Raw genomic sequence first — 23425 nt, forward strand, 5'->3', positions numbered from 1 at the left:
GAATTGGAGGAGTAAAAAGGCTGTAATGCCAGAAAAATGTGAGCTTCACACTCTTGAATGGATTCAAGATCACATAATTTTAGTGAGGCGACTTTAAATCGCTTGATTTGAACCAAAAATGAAGAGAGAACAATGAGAGAATAGAATGGTGAGGTTTTGAGTTATAAGATTGGATATTCAGAATTCACTTCACAATGAGGCGATGGACTTCTGCTCCAGGTTGTAAAACACGATGATAATGGTTGTCACAAACATCGTTGAAGTCGTAAATGGATTGAAATCATTGAAACCAAATGATTTCATATTGTCTCGATCGTTCTTGATGTCCATGAAATAGCATATGAAATAGGAACTAACCTAACATTCGTGATTTGTTTTGTTGTTCCGCTCGTGAGTTGATGACTGCAGAGAGCACTAACACTGTTACTCTACCGTGTGTATGTGTTAGCGAAGTCGGGTTTCATGATTTTCGGGATGCTGTCCAAGATACAGCCTAAATGGTAAAAGTAAACCCCAACTTATGTATAATTTTTAGAATCCTCATATCTTCAAGATGATTCCTGGAAATAACCATAACTTCATTCCAGAATAGTGTAAGCGAGAAATTCAATGATAAGCGTCGGCGGGTCGGGTCGCCCATTGCACCCGAAAAGCAGTTTAGACGCAATTTTTTTCTTAGGATGCCTTGGATCTTAATGAAACTTAAACGCACACTACACGGGAACATGACAATTCTTTTGATATAACATTATATAGGGCTCTGATGTCGCGTATTCTCCATAGCTTTGTCCGAACATGAAAATGGTCAAAGTGGATGCTTTTCGCTATTTTAGGCACATGTGCGTAATTATCTCGTTTAATAAATCATCAACCTCCTTGAAACTCAACAGTTCGTTAGACGGGATCGAGACGCACCTTTAGACACCAAAATTTCTAAAATCCGTCGCTCCGTTGCTTTTAAAAGTTTACCGGACCGCAACTAAAAACCCAAATAAGCCAAGTTCGTGTAACTATGGTGTCGTTGCCTCGACCGGGCTGTGCTGTGTTGCCAATTTTTGGAGGTTAGGTTACTTGCCCGGTTGTGGCTCCCGCCACTCATGATTGATTCTTGGAGATACACTGGTAAAAAAAACCTCTTGGTTCAAGAATGCAGTCTCTTGTGCCGGATTGTTGCTTGAAACAAAGTCTGGACTCTTGTTTCAAGCGGATTTTGAATTGAATCAATGCAAAATCCGCTTGAAACAAGAGTTCAGACTCTTGTATCAAGCAACAATCCGGCGACAAGAAACTGCACTCTTAAGTCAATGCACCGCGGCATTGGTCCAAGAGGTTTTTTTACCAGCGTAGAAATGACAGGATGCTTTTCACCATGCCTTAAACATTTTAAAAATAGCCCCACCAGTTAGGAAATTCGGAGGAAAAACCGAGTTATGCGTTTCGAGAATTAGGAACCAACACTGTTAGGTAAATCGAGATATGTGAATTTCGAATTAAGATTTTGTGCCTGTTATGTAACTATTTTGATCGGCTTAATGCCTAACGAGGAGTAATACTGAACATTCTGCTTAAATTAATGCACTGGAAGTTTCTGTGGGTCCTGCAGCTAGACAGTCATAGTGTTCTTTATTAATTATAATACTTTTAAACGCCATATTAGATTAGGTAACCCGTTCTATTAGAAGTAGGTATAGGTAGCAGGTCACTTTCTTAAATGATTTTCATAATACTTCTATTAAAAAATTTAAATTTTCTTTTCCCGGTGGACGAGGCGCCTTTCGATACAATTGTTTGCAACATCGATAACACATCTTGTGCGCATTACTTGCATCATTCATTATACTTGCTGACATCTGACACGCACCTACGTGTCACTTCCTCAACCAGACCTATGGCCTGAGGCTGCCTTGCTCACCTCGTAGTCTCTAGTACTTAGAGCATTTAGTATGTGCTTTGCATTCATAAATTACTTACGTTAAATAGAGTTTCCTCAAAGTTAAAAGACTTAAGTAGCGCAGAAGCGCATAATTTCCAACCACGCGCGTCGGTAAGCGCGATTGGCGCGGTTCGTGAAGGCGAGATTTTTGGTAAAAATGGAGGAGCGTCAATTCAATGAGGGAAGATTAACTGAAACTTTCCGCGCCTCTTTGGTGCAACAAGACATAATTATCTCTCAAGAAAATCCCATACTGTTATACGTGAACCGGATAGAGGTGTCGTCATCTAAGTTGACGGTTGCTTACTTTAGGTTTGCAAGCGCCAAAGACGAATTTGGGCCTCTGAACAAAGCGGCGTTCGCGAACATCCACATTGAAAACATCTGTCTCATGATCGTATTGTAAAAAAACTGCTTATCACTTATGATTTGCGACTTTTTTGTAGTTGTGATTTCTGAGTGGCTAAAAATTAAAGTGTTACAAGGTTTGAAAGTATTAAAAAACTTATGTAAGCTTGTGTTTTTGCTTCTGAGAGAGCCAGATGTTTTCATGTGGATAGTTGTGACGCGAAAACGCCTGCAAACTGAAAGTTAACAACCATCAACTTAGCTGACGACACCTCTAACCATTTTGATTTACCTCAGCTAGAGGCTCCTAGATTTTTCCTTTGTGCAATAACTTCGCGACGGCGCACACTGTGGTATTTGACGGAAAAACCTGGCTAAAACCTCAATTTTAATTTTTTTTTTTTTTTTTTTTTTTTTTTTTGGAGAACCAATGTTATATTCGAAATCTGCACTGTTTTTTACCCGTGAAAACATGTACCTATGTGCCATTTTTCAAGTGGCTCCATCTTCCGCGAAGAGACCACCTAGTTACCTATTACTCAACGATTATTTTGGTATGTATGCGCTATTCGTCAGTCAGTTTAATTCGACTGTGCCCATGGGAGGGAAGTTCGGTGATATGGAACATATTTGTAGGGGTATATTCTACACAACTAACCACAGTATTACCTAAATTTCATTTTTTAGTGATTTTCACAGGAGGTTAAAAAGTGATGTAAAAGTAAACGTTTTTTTCGAAATTCAGAAGCCCATTTCTTTTTGGCCTGAACTGCCCTCAAGCGATTGAAGGCGGAATGTTATAGCCCAAAGTGAGTATATATTCAGGATTCAGGGGTGACAGACGGAGAAAAACGGAGGAAATTGAAATTTTTGACCTTAAAGATAAACTTTTGAGCGATTTTCACAAAACATGAATGAGAAAAATTATGTCGATACTAACGACTGAAATGGTATTTTTCCCACAGCTCTGACCCATTTAGTACCAAAATTGGTGATATTTGGTCACGCAACCTGTTTCTCTGGCCCCTACGCCCCCGAAAGAGGGGTAAAAAAATTGAAAGCGGATGGAAGGGTCATTTTAAAGTCTTGCAAAAGTGTTTAATCCGTTATTTAGCACCCTCTCCATGCATTACCCCTGAGTATAGACATATTTGTGTCACGTTTTATTTGACAGACAAATTTGAGTCCATGCGGCCGTGGGTTGGGGCTTCAAAAGTTGCTCTCTGGCACCATGAAATTACGCTGAGGGGCTCATTTGAAGCCTCGTAAAAGAAATTTTTCGATTTTCCTCAGCTAGCAGATTGTAAAGAGACATTATTAAAATTAAATCTTCCATTATTATCAAATTCAAGTCTCTGCAGTTAAAGTATGTAACTACCCTCGAATTTTTTTAGTGATTAGAGGAGCAATAAAGTGTCAAATTCATGAGCATAAATATTTTCTTGGTTCTTATTTATTTCCTATTCCCATTTTAGCAGGAGCAAAGATCCCTTTTCATCCACGCTATAGCATAAGAAAAAAAAAAAATCGAGAATAAAAAAGCTTAGCCTCGACCGAGAATTGAAACCTGAACGATCAGTATAGGAGAATGCTGTTTTGCTGTTTAAATATGTTTTTGTGCATGAAAGTCCCAGCACCTTCATACTAACACTAATTTTAGATCAAAACTGTCATAAATCAAATATCTAGAATGATTCATATAATTCTTTCTTTTTTTTTTTTTTTTTAGGGAAGTCCTTAATGTGAGAGATGGATTGTTTCGCCCTAAATTGTGAAGTGACATACGCTGTTTTGACCATAAATGAGGGTCACAGGGTGTCCTTGTTACATAGAGTGGACTGTAGCTTGAGGAGAAACTCATCTAAATGCACCACTTTACTCAGATACTTTGCGTCCTTAAAAAACCTTTTTGGGGGAACTTCATTCTAATTAAACTCTCCTCATATTGTCATATAATGTGTTTGGTGGTTAAATTTTGCACAGTATCACTTAAAAAGAAGCACTGGTTGTAAAATATTCTTAAGACTCGGCGATATCTGGTCATAAATAGTTTTGGCCAGCTATTCTGGTCGAATCCCACAGAGTGCGGCGCGAGATATGTGTATTACAAATTAGCGCCGAGGTATGTTATATTTCAATTACGGTTTTGGGTAACTTCCCGATTTTTTTCGACAAAAATATTTTGATGGCAGATGAAGGACATCTCCTACAACTCGTTTATATAGCTAACTCAAAACCAACAAAAATCGAGATACAAGGTTTTGTTGATTCTCCATCGAAATGCGTTTCCATTCGTAAAACGTTATTGTGGACTTATGGAGTTCACTCATTACAGAAAACTACGTACGAACTAAATCTAAATGGGAGTACAAAGGTCTCCCATCGCTTTAATCTCTTCACTAAAATAATACTGTGTAAAAGGTAATGGCCTCTCCATTCACATGTCTTTCCAGTACTCTAGCATGTCTCATCGTTGTTTCAACAATCTGAAAACCGTAAAAATTAATTTATTCATAATGTATTTCTTTTCCCCCCCCAGAAACTCTTCAAATGCGGAGGTCAGGCTTAGGCAATCCATAGTGACACACCACTTCGCAGTAACTCGACTGAAGATCCTTAAACAATTTCTTAGTTTCATACATGACAACGACGAATCAATTAGTAAATTTTAAACTGGCGATGACAGACGTTTCGGAGAAAACGGAAACGATAGATTCCGCAATTAACGAAGGCGACGATTCGTCGACGCAGACGAGGAACCATGAAGACTCCAAATCGTCGCACCAATTTTCCATTCGGCGTCTCCTGAACTTATCAGATGACGCCAAAGAATCCCTGGCAGGGATCCGATTGGCTATGAACACATCGTTTCCCGAAACAAGTCGGACGGGACAGCACTGGGTCGGAAATGAGGACCGTAACGACGACAGTCAAGAGAGTTTCGTAAACGGCTCAGAACCTGTGTCTTCTGGACACTCCAACCGTCTCCAGGAAGGTAAAATCTGATGGTTTAATACCACTTTTTTTAAAGTTAAATTAATCTTTCTTTTGCAGGCGTTTTTTCTGAGTGAAATACTTTTATATTATTGGCATGGTAATATACCGCCAGCTCTACCAGTTGAGTTACGTGTTTGGATCATTCTATCCCCCCCCCCCCCCCAAAACATTATTTGGTTATTATTTTTTACTTAAAACTCTAATGAGTTTTTTTAAATGAAAATTAAAGTAACTGTGGCATTGATGACACAATTTTTCATTGAATAAAAAAGAATCTCACTTTGATTGAAGAATATGTCTCATTAACCCTAGTCTGCCTGAGCCTCTGAACCAACGAGAAAGCCTGAGCGGGGTCAATTTGACCCCAGCTGAAAATCAATTAGTTAGCTATGTTTTTTTTCATGTTTTTAGTTAATATCAGTGCACTAACCTTACAGACCTTAACCATAAAGCATATCTAAGTTTTAAAAAAACACGGCGCGAGGTATGCAACTATTTTATCATACACATGTTGCCATGTTGTTCTCAGCATGAGAAAAAAAAATCATAGGGCTACTGAATACTGGAAACGAAAAAAATCTGAAAAATTTTGCTTGTTTTATAAGTTTCTGAAAAAAATTAAAAAGAGAAAAATGAATACACCTTCAAAGTAAGCTTTTGTGATGCTAAATGGTAAAATATCATCATTAATATCATTAATATAAACTTCGAAGGATTCTGCCTTTTTCTATTTCACTCGAGGGGAAGTGTCCCCTCCCGGACTCTCTTCCCCACCCGGTGACTGACGCTGCGCTGTGCTGAACGGTTCAGCCTGAACCTTTCCCCTACGTCTGATCGTTCCCCACTCCTCTGTCAATCGAACCATATGCCACCGCTTACGTATTGTCGCTCGCCCACCCAGGTACCTAGCGGCCAGCGGTCAGTTGATGATAAATCTCGCTCATCCTCCTATGCAGCTACGCATTGATTACGCCAGCTAATTACTTTCTAATAATTAGAATTTCTTCGATAATAGTTTTCTTTATTTATTCGACTGTATTTTTTTCTCTGTTCTACTGTGATTTCCTTGGTTCTTTACTGTGTTTTTCCTAAATCTCTGAGTCAGAAATCTGAAGCACTTCGGTATGCACCGAGTACTTCAGATGTGTGACCTGAAACCTTCGGTATATACCGAACTACTTCAATTGTCTGACCCGAACTTCGGCAGATGGACCTTAACTTTTCGGATGCGTGATCCGAAAACTTCAGAGATCCATATGATCTCAGCTTCGGGTTCCATGCACAAATTTTTTCTCCGTGTTTCCTTTTAGGGGACGCAACTAAAATTTCAGTAATTTTTTTTCCAGAAAAGTAAAGAAAAGAAAAGATAAGAAAAAAAAAAAAGTGGCTAACGATGGTTCCTCACTTTCACGTGGTGTTGGCTGTTTTTACTAAGTGGGGATTGACCGTCCATTTTAAGATATAGTCTATTTCTTGCCCTGCCATTATTATTCTACAAGTTAATTGTGGAGGGAGAATTTCATAATGTTTTCTATGAAATCTTCAAAATATAGTGATAAAAAAATTTGCAACTACTACAAAATCGGCTCGCGGAGCGATCCGAATGTCACTCGCGTAGCGAGTGACCGGGGGTGTGCCTTAGCGAGTGACCTAGGCGTGACGGGCGCGCGAAGCGCGCCCAGAACGGCTAGTATGTTATAAGGATATCTGACCCAGCTCAGGCTTTCTAGGGGTACTCGTGAATTTTTTTATCTCTCACGCACATTTTTTTTTCTTTTTTTGTTTTTCCTTCAAAATCGTGTTCCTAGATGTTTTTGTAGAGCTATCTGTGAAGGACAAAAAATTTCGTGCATACCACGAGAAATGGCAAAGAGTTGAAACTCTCGTGGGGTCAACCTGACCCCACTCAGGCAGACTAGGGTTAATGAAAATGTACTCTAAATGAGGGCCTAAAAGGACAAGGCTTATAAGTTCAGTTTTTAAAAAAATTAAAATAATAACAATAATTGTTTGTAAAACTTGTCCTCATGCATATTCTGTGAAAAATTCGCTCCCAAATTCCAATTATTAAATATCAAAAAGTCAGTTTGAACCTCTCTCCGCCATATGGGTCCATGTAATTTCAAAACCTTAAACACGCATGTCTCAAAATAGCGAAAGCTGCACCTGAGCGCCTTGTCCCCCAAGTCCCTCAAATGACACAAATTCTACACCTCTAAATTTTGCTCATTAAATCTGATCGTGCCTATGACATAATCTGATCGTTATCGTACTTACACTCAAAAACCGAGATTAGGGCTGAGACCTACCCGGATAGGTAAAATTGCTTCACCCCATTTACCACACGGCCAAGCCTGGCGCGGGGTAGGCGGGTCCCTATTCTGGAGGCAGAATCCAGCCCTACCTGCAATGTAAAGGCCCAGCCCTACCTACTTCAGGACCCAAATCTTCCTGAATCAGGGTCCAGCCCTTACCTGGTAAGGCTGAACCCTGAAGCAGGAAGATTTGGGTCCTGAAGTAGGTAGGGCTGGGCCTTTACATTGCGGGTAGAGCTGGGCCCTACCTGCGCCGGGCCTTCCCCCATGGGGTATGACTTAAAGCAATTGTAGTGAGGTAAAGCAATACACTAATGATTGAAGGCATAAGAGTGAGAGTGATGGCATGAAAATACCTATTCTCGTTTGGTAAATTGCTCTTATTTAGTGTGTGTCCTAAGTGAGCATGTCATTTTACGATGATACCACTATTCGATCACGTAGAAGCTCGTGTTGCCTACATTGATAATTGAAGGCAAATTGACTTGAAGTTCAAGTAACAATTTCCCGTTTGGTAAAGAGCTCTGTTTTGAATACAGGGTGAGCGAAAAGTCCCCGACCCCCCCTCTAACTTTAGAACTAATTGAGCTAAGGAAATGAAACTTTGGGAATGTTCCTATCTCAAAGGGGACCATCTTTTGAGGGGGTCAAAATTTTGGTCCCCCCCTCAGGGGGGGACAGGGGCCCCCCAACTTTTTTTTTTCAAATAGCAACCCCTATCTTGTGATACCTCATTCGAAAGAGCATAAAAAACTAAGAATTTTGGCGCAAACCGCAGATCAATATCTCAATTTTTGACCGAGTTATGATAGGTCAAAGGTCAAATTCGACCTATTTTCAAAAAAGCTTAACTCCGGTTCAAATTATCGTAAAGAAAAAAATGAAACGGGAAAATTTACCAAATTGTGTTCGCTTTTACGTAAAAATTGCAGAAATCACTTCGATTTAATTTTAAGGGGGGGCTCGGACCCCCAAATACGTTAATTCAAAGGTCATTCAATTTTCCTGCGAAATAAGCCAATTTCCTCTGGATTTGCCTCCACATCATCTCAGTAAGGTCAAAATCAGTTCAATATTACGTTGGCAAGTCCCCAAATTTCGGGAAAAGTTAAAAAAACGAAATTTAAGGTGATTAAATTTGACCGTTTAAGTTTCGTTTTTTTAACTTTTCCCGAAATTTGGGGACTTGCCAACGTAATATTGAACTGATTTTGACCTTACTGAGATGATGTGGAGGCAAATCCAGAGGAAATTGGCTTATTTCGCAGGAAAATTGAATGACCTTTGAATTAACGTATTTGGGGGTCCGAGCCCCCCCTTAAAATTAAATCGAAGTGATTTCTGCAATTTTTACGTAAAAGCGAACACAATTTGGTAAATTTTCCCGTTTCATTTTTTTCTTTACGATAATTTGAACCGGAGTTAAGCTTTTTTGAAAATAGGTCGAATTTGACCTTTGACCTATCATAACTCGGTCAAAAATTGAGATATTGATCTGCGGTTTGCGCCAAAATTCTTAGTTTTTTATGCTCTTTCGAATGAGGTATCACAAGATAGGGGTTGCTATTTGAAAAAAAAAAGTTGGGGGGCCCCTGTCCCCCCCTGAGGGGGGGACCAAAATTTTGACCCCCTCAAAAGATGGTCCCCTTTGAGATAGGAACATTCCCAAAGTTTCTTTTTTTTAGCTCAATTAGTTCTAAAGTTAGAGGGGGGGTCGGGGACTTTTCGCTCACCCTGTATATTCCCAATAAGCATGCCTTCTTACGGTGATACCACTATTCAACCACGTAGGAGCTCGTTTTGCCTACATTTAGAATTGAAGGCAGACTGACATACGTCGAAGGAACTGTTCGAATTTGGTAAAGCTATTTTTTTTTCAGTTTTTTCCGAGTGAGCCTGGCATTTTACAAAGATACCACTATTCGACCACGCGGGAGCTCCTATTGCCTACGAAATTAAAGGCGAACTGAAATGGTGTTGATGTAATCGTTTCTTGCATGTAACCAGCTATTTTTTGTACGTTTCCCGATTAAGAGTGCAATTTGAAATTATACCACTTCCACTATTCCTATTTTTCCTCTTCTTTTCTCCTCCCTCTTTCTATTTCCATCTTGTTTCTCATTTCTGCTTTCTTTTATTTTCCTCTTTTTCTTTCTCTTTCATTTTTTCTATTCTTAATCATCATTATCCTTTCGATCTTTTTCCTCCCTCTTTTTTCTCTTATTTTTTTGCTTCCCTTTTACTCCATTTTTTCCTTCCCTTTTTCATCTCTTTCTTTTACTTTTCCTCTTCCTCTTTTCTTTTCTTTAAATTTTCCCTCTCTTATTTCGTTCTCCTCCTCCACCTCTTTCTTTTCTTCTTCATCTCCTTTCTCTTTTCTTCTTCATCTCCTTTCTCTTTTCTTCTTTTTCTCCTTTTTCTATCATTCCTTACTTGTCGGATGGGGAGGGTGAGTTTAGTGGAAAACAGCGTGAGAGGAGCACTTACGTTGGTGCCCGTTATTAGAAAATGAAAAATGTGCCAAAACCGAAATTCGAACTTAATCATCACATCATTGTTCCTCGCAAAAAGGCACATAACTCAATTCTGAGGTTGTATAAAGTTGATTCAAACAATTTAATTTTTTACGAGAATGTCCTGTCGCCATTTTGTTGGAAATTTGAGAGATTTTAAAACGAGATCAGAGGAAAATCAAGGAGATTTTCAAGAAATCGAATTGACTAGTTTTTTAAGGAAAATATAAGGTTTGACAGACAATCAGTGGTGCCGCCAAAGGAGATGCGTGGTTTCTCCAATTTAATTTTTTATTATTTACTTGAAACCAGTTGAGCAATTATTTATCGTTGAAATGTACTTATTTTTACTTCTGTCGATATCTACCGGTACATTTTTACTCATACCAGTCATGGTAGGCCGAGCAGTACTTAAGTACGTGTTACAATGAACTCGTGGTAATAACAACGATGAGATGTGCTGTGCTTTGTCCCAAACAATGCCGGCATTGTAAGCACGACCAAGAGTTTCCTCCCACTGTTTGACATAGTGTCGCTTACGATCCCTACATTGTGTCCGCCGCGTGAGTTTTCGTAACTGTTTTTCAGTATGCTGTATTGAAAGCGCAACCGTGATTCTAAACAGGACGACAGCCCTTTTTCTCCGCATCCCCCTAGACTTTATCGGATATTTTTATAGAAGCTTTTTTTTTAAATTCTACACTTTAGGTAAGAAAAAGTAACCAAAATTTTATGTTAAAATGAGAAGTGAAACACGCAAGCTGTTGGTTGAATATTTGTTTGTCAGTCTTTTCTGTGTCAAATCGACCGAATCTTTGTGTTGAAGCGGCCAAATTATTGGGTCGAAAATTTGCAACCTCATTAAAATTAGGCGCCAGTTGTAAGATTCGAGCCTTGATCGCATCGGTGATAATCCAATGCGTTAGCCACTCACAAGTCACAAACCTCCAAGTGTCGGGGAGGGAAACAAGAGTACATAAGTTTTGCAGGATACTCTCTTCATGTCCCGATGTTTCAAAGTAACCTACGGTTACGGTCGATGTAACACAAACTTGTATTGAGCAACCAAGTCCTCTGCGTCAATCTGACATAAGAAAAAGTGACACAAATCAACACGCATAACTGCATCAAAACGACGTTGTTGCACCCATCAACTTATTTTTCCTTCTTACAATCTCACATAATTATTCCACTAAAGAGAGAAAACAATGATTGAGTCAAGCTGCTCTTTTGTCACGGAAACCGAAGACATAAAGCGCGAATGTGTATATCGACACAAAAGCTGGATGTAATAGTTCATCGAGAGGTAAAGTTAAGCTGGCGTAATGCGTAAGCGATTAGCCAATATATCTTTGTTGGTAAGTGGTAGATAATTGGGCTGATGAGACGACATGGCCCGAGCCACATGCTCGTTAGCGATGAGACAGAACAAGATGCGAGTCCCCGAAAACTAACTCGAGCCACCGTCTAATGAGCACCCCGCGTGCTTTGATTTATAGCCGTTTCCGCATCATTTTAGAGCGCGCGACGCGGCCGGAGGTGTCTCCTCGACCCCCACCCCCTTACCAATCTCGAGCGCTTCTCTAAATATTATGCACCATTTAAAACTTCCACACTATCAACGGGTTCCCTCAAAGCTCTGCGGAGAATAGGGAGAAAGAAATATCAACCAATTCATCTCAAATGAACCACCCTAGCCTCTGTGAACTTAGTAATACACACTCCGCTTTGTCGCGCACCTAAAGAATTTTTGATCTTTAAGGGAAAGCGACGTTGCAATTTTTGTGATACACTGTTATTACTGTTAAAAGTGGACGTATTTGGGCAATCCTCTGCTATCGATAACTTTTGAGTATTTATTTTTGTCTTCATTTTTTTTCTAATAAACTCCTGAATTTCCCGTGGCAGCTATGCTTTTTAGAATTTAGTTGTGTGGTAGCACCTAGAAAAGCAGATGGTTCAACTTTATTTAAAAAAATTGACGCGCCGCGAGGCCGGCAGAAAATCAAGTAAGCAGCACATGAGTATATTGTCAATCAAACTAAAATTAAAAATTTGCAAGATGCCCTCTAAAAATCAGAAACCAATTGTACTCCAAAATCTTTGAATTTTTTCATTAGAGGCAGAGCCCGCCCGGCAATTGTTCGTTGCAGCAACGTTGTAGCAACGTCGCAAAAAATCAGGTAGTGTTCCTGGCTAACGTTGTCACAACGTTGAGAAGACGTTGCTTTTGTCCGCGGAGCGCAACGTTTTGAAGTAACGTAGTAGCAACGTTTCAAGATAACGCTGTCGCGTTTTCGCGCTGGATGTTAAATTAAGGCCGAGGATGATTATCCCTCTAAATGAAGAGTCTAAATTGAAAACACCGTGTTCATTCACTTAGTATTTTCTAAAATTTTCATCATGAAGGCCTCAAAATGCGTCCAAATACAGTTAAGATTTCAATAATGATTCGGATCTATTCAATGCAACAATTTGAAAGTATTCTTTGCTGAAGATAAACAACAAATAAACGTAATTTTTCCGCAGAATTTAATGGAAACTTTCCGTTTTGGAAGCCTCAAAATGCGTCCAAATAAAGTTAAATTAGAAAAAAAAAAAAAAAAAAAAAAAAAAATTGGGGAGAGCCTTCCTGAGGGTAGGGGAGGGGGTGTTTCGGAACTTCTTTCGAAATTCCGAGATGGTCGGAGCTAAAAAATTGCGTTTTGGAGTAAAAATAAAGCTCAGTTTTTTTTCAGAATCTTCTAATATCTTAAGCCCGCCCCGTCGTCATCTTTGTTGCCAAGTTTTCGATTTCTTCGAGAAATTGCCAGGATTCGTTCAAGGCCCGTCAAACGCATGGAATTAAAATGCAATTCACAATATTTTTATAATCATTGCAAGCGATATAGGTCAGAATAGGACACCCCCAACTTGCAGGGAATGCCTTAGGGGACGCAATCCTGCTCCGCCAAAATCCCAAAAAAGTGCGCCTAAATACTACCTTTATTTTTTTATTAATTTTCATAGGTTTTATTTTGCTCTGTAGCAAGCCAGACAATTTATAATTCAATCTTCCCGCCGCCGGTCAGGTTTCAGCCACTTGTCTCTCACCTCACCAGAGCAGCGCCCCTGTTGGAGGGGAGTGGACGACACCTGATTGGTGGGAGTTATCAGTCGTAGCTTCTTCCGTAGTCCAGAACGCGTCTTTTTCCAGTAAAATGTGAGTACTTTTTAAGTTTTCACTCCTTTGGGGGGTAGGGGTGCAGTTGTGTTTGCAATGGTGACGGAGTGTGCGGGGGAGGCCGGGGCGGCGGGCCACTCCAATCCAACTCAAGATAGTGTTAAGTTTTTTTGGGCGGCGCCCGAGTCCCTCCCGAGATTCCCTCCCGGATCCGATTCCCTCCCGCTGCCCAAGTCCGTTTCCGATTCCCTCCCGCTAATGACCTTTCATAAAATGAAGCGGCAACGCCGCATTAATCTTGTCTCCTCATCAGTGCGAGCAGATAATGTGCTTTAAAATGTGACTTGAAAATTTCAAGAGAAAATATTCACAACTTACCTCAAAAATAAACAATTTACCATGAGGAATTTGACAACTCTCGAATCCTCATACGACAGATTTTCTCAGTACGGCAGCGCGGTATTTCAGTATCAGACACTTGAATCATAAATACTTACAACATTTATTGTCAAATTTATCAGTCGATGGACCATGGGATTTTACTGGGATGTAACTAAAATTAAAAAATACCGCTCAAATTTAAGCCATGAAGCCGCAGCCATGAAGAGGGTTAGAGGGGGGAGAGGGTTCTCAAATTTTGTTTCAGGCATACATATGAAACAGACTTTGGGAGCTTTCTATCAACCTAGCCCACTTTCTTCATCAGTTCATCATAATTTTGTGAATCTACACTCTGGAAATGGTAAGTGGAATGATTAATGCGGCGTTGCCGCTTCATTTAATAAAGGTCATTAGCGGGAGGAAATCGGAAACGGACTTGGGCAGCGGGAGGGAATCGGATCCGGGAGGGAATCTCGGGAGGGTATCGGGCACCGCCCGTTTTTTTCTCCCTGTCAAATCCTCTCCGGTCGAGCCTCGGTGGCTCGATCCGGCGGCCCTCCGAGGCCCGCTCGGATTGCACCTACTTAGTCATTAGTTCTTCTGTTTCTTTGATAGTGTTGTATAGACCCCGAGCTATTACAGTTCATACTTTGTATTATGGCTAACGAGACTTATGGGTAGACTCCGACTCACTATTATACGGTATATGTAAGGTTAGGATGCAGGGGAGTGCTAAACAAAATGCCATATCCCTCAGAAATGAAAAATTACCTCCGGGCTAGAGTGGGCTTCTGATTCGTGGATATCGCTGGAAAAATGTTCCAGCCACCTAACTTGAGTACTTTTTAGTACAGTATGCTCAGACTGACGGTAAGATATAATACATATAATTGAACACATTAGTAGTTCAATCTGGCAGCAGTGGGGCCAAATTTGACAACAAATGTGTTGTAGGGCCGGACTCAGGATATCATCCAAAAGTTCTTTAAAAAAACTGAGCTTTATTTTTATGCCAAATGGCAACTTTTAAGCTCTTACTATCATGGCTTTCCGAAAAAAGTTCTAAAACTGTCCATTGTATAGGCCCGCCCGACCCCGCGTCTGGACAAAGGGGTATTTCTTACCCCCCAGATCCTCCGGTGGTAGGAAGATAAGGCTCCCCTAGCAAAATGACCTAGGTACGCTTATGGACATTGAAAAAAGGCTTCGAAATATTCAGCTGCACTAGTCTAAAGTTGACTGCAGGTACTTGACACAAAGCCATTAAACAATAGAAAAACAAGCAGAAAAATCCAACATGAATATGTTGGAAAAGCGTGCCGAATAACTAAAATGTTGGACACATACCTACTATTTTCACGTCTTTGTTATTTGCATCAATTGGTACTTTTTGCTAAATTTGGGAGAAAATATTGATTCATGAACGTTGAATGTAAATTGATTTTAAAGATTCCGTCCAATTATCTTGATTTTAAGCTGATATGCGGCATTTCGCACGACCGTGATTTGGGCGAACTGTCGTGCATCGAAATCGCGTTGAGTTAATCTCTTTGGATTTCGAACTGTAACTTCTCTCCTATTCGGCCGATTTTTACAAATGAGGTCTCTTTTTATTTGTACTTTAACGGAAAGTAAGGAAAAACTCGCTAAATAGACGGAAAACAATTTTTGTGAAAATTTGGTGGATCCTGGCGTCACGGTGAATGGTTAATCGGGCGTGGAAGATAATAGGTTCGACGAGGCGACCCTCTCCTCGCCGTCTTTTATTGCCTTGCTCGAAACCTGACACCCAAAGCTATATCGGGAGATAACTGCAGTGGTTTGAGTGGATTTCTGCAGGGGCCACGGTTAGTACATGGTATAAAGAGTCACGAGGCTCATCACAGATTGCACTTGCAGTGCAAGACGCTCATTGGCTAAACAGTTTTGGCGGGAAAGAAGGTTCTGGAGTTGAGTCCTCCGAGCGTAAGAAAGCTTCTATGAGGTTTTTGTCAAATGAAATAATACGGTTTTGACAGGAAAATGTTCTCAAGGGTTCCCAATTAGCAGTTCATTCGGTTTTTTGGTAAGAGACCATCAGGGCTTGACAGTATAATGGTTCAAAGACAAGAAAACGGGTCCGAGGAAAAAAATATTTGGACGGCCCGTTGAATAGCATTGGTTGATCGGTGTGCTGTACTATGGTACATCCGAGTGATTTCAAAAAGCGAGCCCTACTGGCACGCTTAAAAAAGAAAAAAAAAATATTCAGCTGAAATCTGTAGAGCTGCTGAGCGCGTCTCTTGTGGATTCGTCGCTCTCACATTCTCAGTTATTTTTCGTCGATGCTTCTTGCACCGTGCCGGTCATAGTCTTCGCCTTTTGCAAGACGCCGCGCGTCACGTAGTCGCGTCGCGTCGCCTTGTCACAGTGTTTACTTTGTTGCTCATCTTTTCATCTCTTCCCTTACTTTCTTGCAGACCAATTAACTTATCCTCTCCGCGCTAATATCCGTTAAAACAGTCGTTGCAGCTTTCAGCCGACTCCTGTCGCAGGCGCACAGTTCACTTTTCACCTTCGAAACTGACTACCTATCGAGCTGATTTTCTAAATTGACAGAAAAAACTATAAACAAAGGAGACAAAGGCATAGAGTGATCCTCTTGGTTCAAAAGAGTGGTTTTTATAGACTAAGGGAGAAAATGCCGGACTATTTGACCCATGTAGTATTTTTTAAGTACCCGAAAAATCGGGTTATTTTGAAATAAAATTAGGATTTTTTTACGATTTTTTGGCAACAAAATCACTAGGATCGTCAATGTCTGAGCAATTATCCTCGATCTTGTCTCAATTTTATCTCTATAAAATTGCGTTCGATAAAATCGAAATTTTATCTCAATCATTGCAATTTTTTATCCGATAATATTGCAACAAATCAACACAGATAAAATCGCGATACATTCTCCGACCAAATCGCAACTTATCGCGATCAATGCTACTTGGATATTTTTCGGGAGTTACCCTATACTTACTGCCTTTGCCCATAACAACCACTCGCTTGCACCGATAGGAATGCTCCACTTTTTTACTGTCTTCTTTGTCCATCAATTTCAATAATGAATCCGCCACGCCGTGCATGTTTTATCGTAAAAATTCTTTAAATTCTTTTTTCTTTAAAAAATACGTGAAACACATTGAAAACCTCCAATATTAACTCAGAAATGAGGAATAAAGGTTCCTGATTTATATATTACCTAATTAGTAAATTCAAACTGCCCAAGCGAGAAAACCCATAATCAACGCTAGCCGAAGTAGGCTTTGAAATCAACCAATACACCAATTTGCCTAAACTATTATAGAGGTAAGGTAAATACCGATCTAGGGTCTTGTCTCCACGGGCCGTTTCACGGGATTTGTCCCAGGAAAAAATCCCATTCACATAGTCGGGAAAAATATATTGACTAACTCAATATTTTTCCCAGTATCAAGTAGTGTGGTCCTTGTACCCCTAGGACTAACTGAAGAGAGGAAGAAAAAGTGAAATTGAACGATGCGATATTTTGTTGGTTACTCCACTATTCGTGTTTGTTTAGTTATAATGATGTGTCCGATTGTCAATCGTGTTCAATTATTATTTTAATCCCTATTAAACAATCGATTTTTACTAAATTACATTGCCTCGCAAACTTGTCGCCGGGTCGCAGGATCGTATGAGCCCCGACCCGTGAAGACGGTGACTGGGAAAAATCCCAAAAGTTTCATTCCTGCGATTTGAACTTGGGACAAATCCCATGAAAAAGTCCCGTGGAGACAAGGCCTTTAGATTAGTTTCACTCGCGTTGCCTTCCCTCTGATACAAGGTACCTTTAATCTTTTCCAACAAAAATTCAGTCCACGGAAGAATTCATCCATCGTAAAATATACCGAAATTAGTCTTGAGTTTCTCTCAAGTAAACTCCCTTTTTTTGTCTTTTTCTTTTGTTAATTTGAAGTGTGAATTAACTTCCAAGTAGAAAAAAAACTTTTATTTCCGTACTTGTCAGTAAACTTTGAAACGTTTTAATGCGTCCTTAGCTTTCTACGTACAATTTTGATGGGAAGAATGCCTTGTGGTGCTTAAGTGCGTACTTAGCCTATTTAGTGGCTATTCGATGCATATGAAAAATATTTTTTAAAATTTCCTTTTCATTCAGGCACTCGGAAAAAAGTCTCCATTTTATTTGCAGTAGCGTGGGCAGATTGCGGTTCCAAAGAGCCTAGCTTTTTCACGTATCTAAAAAATGTTTGAATTTAAGCGGAAGTGTGTCTTGATTGTCTATTTATACTAGCCGTGCTGGACGCGCTTTGCGCGTCCGTCACGGCCCGCCAAGGGGCTACGCCCCCTGGACCCCCGATCACTCGCGTGCGAGTGACATTCGGCTCGCTCCGCGAGCCATTTTTCTCAATGATTGGACGTTTGATCGCTAAGATGTATACATTTTGGAGACTCTGGAGGCAAAAATAATTTCGCCATAGAACCTTGTCGCCGGAGCGTGCCATCATTTGCACATGAATAGATGTGTGTGGATGAAGCGATGATGGGAATCGATCATTTCTTCAAAAACGCATTTGACTGGAACGTCATCCCATCGGGTGGCGGAAAAAGACAATCCATGGATCTCCTTCCGCAATTTGATTCGCTGAAGTAGCAAAAGTTCATCTTAACTTCTTAAGAATATTATCGGTGGCGTAGGGGTCTAAAAACTGCTCAACAATAGTATAGTTCGAGTTCCGAATCGCAATGAGCCCACTTGTGTTTTTTTCTTATATACTTTCATCCCATATGAGTTTCTATGATGTTTTTGTTTTATTCTCTCTGATTGTATATTAGTAATCATACCCTCATTTCATTTCCTTTCCCTTTCCTTTTTCCTTTTCTGTAGCATCTTTGTCCATTTACAATTATTATTTTAAAATAGCTCTCCCCTAGTATACAATTGATGCTTCAAACGGAATCAATTTTGTTAATGACATTTCCGGCTAAATCATGGGGTTTACCAGGAAGGCAGCCTCTCGTCCCTCCCGGACTCTATTGTTGCAAGCTAAGTTGCTTTTTTAGCACTCTTCCCGATTCAAATCCATGTAAAAAATTCACATTTATCGCAAAATCTAGCAACCTCTCGAGTGAAATAGAAAAAGGTAGAATCGCTGAAAGTCTGAAACCTTCGAAGTTTATATTAATGAGATGATGATGATTAATGATGAAAGTAAACTGGGGGGGACGCCCCCTGGCCACTACGCGGCCCAACCCCTTGGAGGCGCTCCGTGCCATCAATGGGCCGCTTCGCGGCCCTATTGGCGCGTATACGTAGTATATCGCCTTTGCGGTCGTTTCGACCCCCCACTCGATACAATAACCGAGTCCCTTGGTTCCTTACCGGAAAGTGACTACCGCGAACTTCTGAGATTTTCCAAAGCGTGTAAAAAGTTTACTAATCCGTCAATAATTAGGATTTAAAGTTGTTTCTCATTCTGGGACTTTCTAGTTTATGCGTAATGAATACCAAGACTCTACGTTACTTGGTTTTTTTACAAAAAACCTAAGAATGCTCAGCGCTAATTTAAAATATGCATTTATAAGCAGAAGCAAACGAACTGATTCGAGGATTGCTGAGCAAGTCGGCACTCTTCCAATGAGAATGTCACTCTTCCGTTTTGTTTAAAACGTTGCATAGACAGATATGTACACCCCTGTTATACTTTTCAAAATTTGGTACCACTGCTCTGATAGCCAGGGCCAGGCAGGACAGCCGTAAGTGCAATCTGTGATGAGCCTCAAGACTCATTAGATTCATAAGCTAACCGTGGCCCATACAGAAATTCTCTCCCCTATCAGGCCAAAACAGAGCACAGGCAGGCACAAACCCTGGCAGTGTCCCGATCGTGGCTTGGTTCGCCGCGTCGCTTCCCAGCTGAAGAACAAAAGGCGGCCCTCGCCGAAGTCATACCTAATAACTTTCACTCGATTACCCATTTCACCGTCACGCTGGGATCATGGGAAATTTTCAAAAAAATTGTTTCGCGTGTATTTAGCAATTTTTTCCTTACTCCCTGTTACAACACGAATAAAACGAGGCCGCATTCATAAAAATTGGCCGAATAGAAGAGAAGTTACATTATTTGAAATTCGAAGAAATCGTTAAAACCTCGATTTCTTTAAAGAAAAAATGAAATGAAGGAAAAAAAAGAAATGTATAAATTATAATTGAATATATTTGACCTCAGAATTTGACAAGCAATTTTTTTATATAACGGAGAATAAATTGAGAGAAATTACAAAAAATTCGCCTCTTGCAAGGGGCTTCCTCATAAGAATTTTGACCTGAAAACAAGGGTTGAATAGCAGCAGTACTCCATACAACACACGGTGTACCTGAACGAACATTTTCTTTTGTCAAAATCGAAAATTCTTCATATTTTTTAACTACAGTGTCTCTTAAATCGTTTAAGCCAAAAAAAATTCTGTCAAGATTCTGGAAAGTAAAGGCGCTTTAAAAGCATTCTGGGGCTATAATAGCTAAATCACCGGTTGTAAATCCCGTTATATTATTAAAAAGAAATTGACTCCATACTTTAATGCCTTAGTTTCTTGAATATGATTATTTTAAGCACTCAAACATTTATAGGTACCCCCAATTTTAGCCATGGGGTGATTTCCTGAGAGCCGATAATAACACGAATTTCTCATAGAACCTTTCAAAAATGGCCTGCTTTTTGGGCAGCCGATTCGGTCATCGAACCGGGATTTAAATGGAAGCTGATAATAACACAAAGCTCTGAGAGAAATTTTGAGATGAATATAAACGGTTTGTAAATAACGAGGAGAGGCAGGCAAAGCGGCTAAAATCGATACGTACGTATTTTTACACGTAGAATCTATTTTTCACGTCAGGGAGTTGACTCATTTCGATTTTTTCGATTTTATACGGAAATTAAATGGATGGTTTTTCGGGATTGAAATTATTATTGTTTCATGAAAAATAATTGCACCCAAAATGACTATAGCATATTGATTTTTACATATTTGCACTCACGAAATTGTTTGGTGAATTCAACGAGTGGGTGCATCGACCTGGTATATCAAGTTTCTGAAATTTTTTACGGCAAATCAGTAGATTTTCGGGATGTAGATTGCTTACGTTCAATTCATGAATGAATAAAGCATGGACATGGTTGAACTTCTTCTCATGGAAAGCCGTTTAAAATAACAAAATCAAGATATATTTAATGCAATTGCATTTATATAGAGTCATTTTATTTTCAATAATATACCTAACGGGATTTATAATACCGATGATTTGGGTATTTTTGCCCCCAAATACCTTTAAATGGACTTTATCTTTCAGGAGTTCGACAGAATGTTTCCTTTCTTCGCTTTAATTATTCCGTAGCACTTTTCTTCAAGAATATGATAAGATTTTGCTTGAGGCAGATCAAAAAACGTAAACTCGTTCGAATGGCTTTCTACATTCACAATACACGGTCTTGTCAAGGTGCGTCGTTGACCTCGCAGTGTTGAATCGTGAATTCTCTTTTTGTGCTGCTTGCTTATTTTGAAATCTCTGTATAAATGAAGACTAAAGGGGTTGATATGTGCCAGTTAATGACGCGCCTTATCAACACACTGTGTCGGAGTTCACTGCTAGTTTTTACCCTCATTACAGTGGTAGTTTTATTTTTCCCGTAAAAAAATACGATTTGAGGTATACTTTACTTTTTGAAAGAAATACTTTTTGGTTTTGATGAATACTTAAAGAAAAAAAAAATTGTTTTGAAGTCAAAAGGACGCGTCTTGGAAAGACTGCTTGATGAAATATTGCAGTAAAATAACGAACAATGAAAATCAGGTAATGATTAAGAAAATCAGGAGTCGGGGATGAAACTCACACTGTGATCAAAGTGGACGTATCCGACGTCTTAGACGACTTGGCCACCGCTCGTCTAAAGGTCACGGCGTGAATTTAAGATAAGTAAAGAGCTGATGCGCAGGCTATCCAGCTACTGAGCAACCTCCTCGACCACTGCGCATCCTCCCGCGTATAGCGGTAGCAGTCCCGGAGCATTCTGTAAATTCACTTAATTTTATAACGTGATTTTAAAAAAAACCTGGGTCCTATTTCCAAAATCTGATTAGAGCGGGCTTATCTAGTTATCTAGGGCCTCTTACCTGTCAATTTACGCAAAAATCATGGAAATCGGCTGGAAATCGGCAGAATGCTCAAGCGAACTATGACAAAAAGTATAAATTTACATTGTTTAAATGGGAGAACTCGCAACTTCACCATGTAATGTAAAGAGAAACCTGGGTCATATTTTGAAAAACTGAATAGAACGGGCTAATCTTATAGAGACAATTGCCCGTCGATAACCACAAAAATCATGAAAATCGGCCCGGTAGAACTCTGGAACTAAGCGTTACAAGTTACGCAAAATTAGGAGGTCCCGGAGCTTATACCGGGTGTCCGTAAAGTAACTGAAAAGTGGGTATAATTTTTGAACAAAAAAAGACAGAAGGTCGCGGTTTGTGGCATTCTTCATCATCCAGAGGGGGAAATTTTTCGATGGAGGGTTTTTCTTGGTGGACTCCCCTGGGGGGCCCCAAGGGGGGGCAACTTTCAAAATTCAAATAGCAACCCCCATTTTTTTAGACATGGTTAAAAAGAACTTAAAAAGACAAGAAAAATGACGCAAATAAAATTAAAATCGGTTCACTCGTTCAAAAGTTACAGCCGGTCAAAATTTTAAATTGACCACTTTTCAAAAAATCACCGTTGAGCTCCAAATTACCGAAAAAACAAAAACAAACCTGGAATCAAAAGTTTGAAAACTGCCCTTTAAGGCAAGGAAAAACAACTGACGTTATGTCACAAGTTTGGATGGCATTGTTTCAAAATAAAATTTCGGAAAATTCAACGTGGCGGCAAATTCGAGGAAACGCGAATAATGAAAATTCCAGAAACTGTTATCTTTCAAATACCCTCTAGTTTAAGGAAATCAGTGGTATCAACTTTTTTTCCTTTATTTGGCCAAGTAAGAGCAATAATTTGCTGACTTTAAAGTTGTCAAGCGGGACGCCTTCAATCGTTGGAGTATGCGACATCACATGCACAGGATTAAGTGTGCTGTCAAAAAATGAAGCCGATGTGAAAAAGCGCTCCTCCTTTGGGATGCTTTAGTAATGTTCAAGGTCCTCATCAAAAAAGAAGAAAAGAAAAATTGAGCAATTTTTTATTATTATTATTTTTTAAAGTGGAAGATCTTATACCTGATGCTCTGTTATTCCGTCAAATGTTCAAAGTTATCTTCATTTTGCTGCAAACAATAGTAAATTTACAATAGTAATTGCCTAAATCAGAACGCAGTATGATCAAGAGAACTTAGCATACTGATTTCAGACTCGTAAATAGTGTTACCGATCAGATATTGCATCAGATATTACCTAAAATATCGGTTCCTCAAATCGTGAGGTTGAGGCTGTCAATACGATAATCTCAACTCAGATAATAATCAAGAGTAGAACGGCGTTTTCGGAATTGAAAGCGTAGCAGATATCCTTCTTGCCAACTTGGAGTGCCAGGAATTAGAGAATCACAATTATTCTTTCGTTTTCAATTTTCAGATAGAGAAATGTCAAAAATGTCAACCGCCTCTATCCCATCAGGATATACCATGTTTTTTTGGCTCACCTAGTTTGTGGGTAAAAATTGCTTAATTTCTCTTTTCTTCTTTTTTGAGGATGAGGACCTTGAACATTACTA

At 39.6% G+C, this 23425-nt stretch overlaps 1 protein-coding gene across 1 annotated transcript in view; it reads left to right on the forward strand.

Annotated features, from left to right (window-relative positions):
* The first annotated feature begins 2711 nt into the window (after nucleotides 1-2711).
* LOC109036705 (homeobox protein HMX3) overlaps nucleotides 2712-23425 on the forward strand; it is a 77143-nt gene continuing 56429 nt past the window's right edge. Inside the window, exon 1 of the mRNA XM_019051059.2 lies at nucleotides 2712-5276. Coding sequence (XP_018906604.2) covers nucleotides 4922-5276 — 355 coding nt within the window. The 5' untranslated portion in view covers nucleotides 2712-4921. The remainder of the gene's footprint in view (nucleotides 5277-23425) is intronic.

This window comes from Bemisia tabaci, chromosome 2 (assembly GCF_918797505.1).
Source record: "Bemisia tabaci chromosome 2, PGI_BMITA_v3".
Classification (NCBI taxonomy): domain Eukaryota; kingdom Metazoa; phylum Arthropoda; class Insecta; order Hemiptera; family Aleyrodidae; genus Bemisia; species Bemisia tabaci.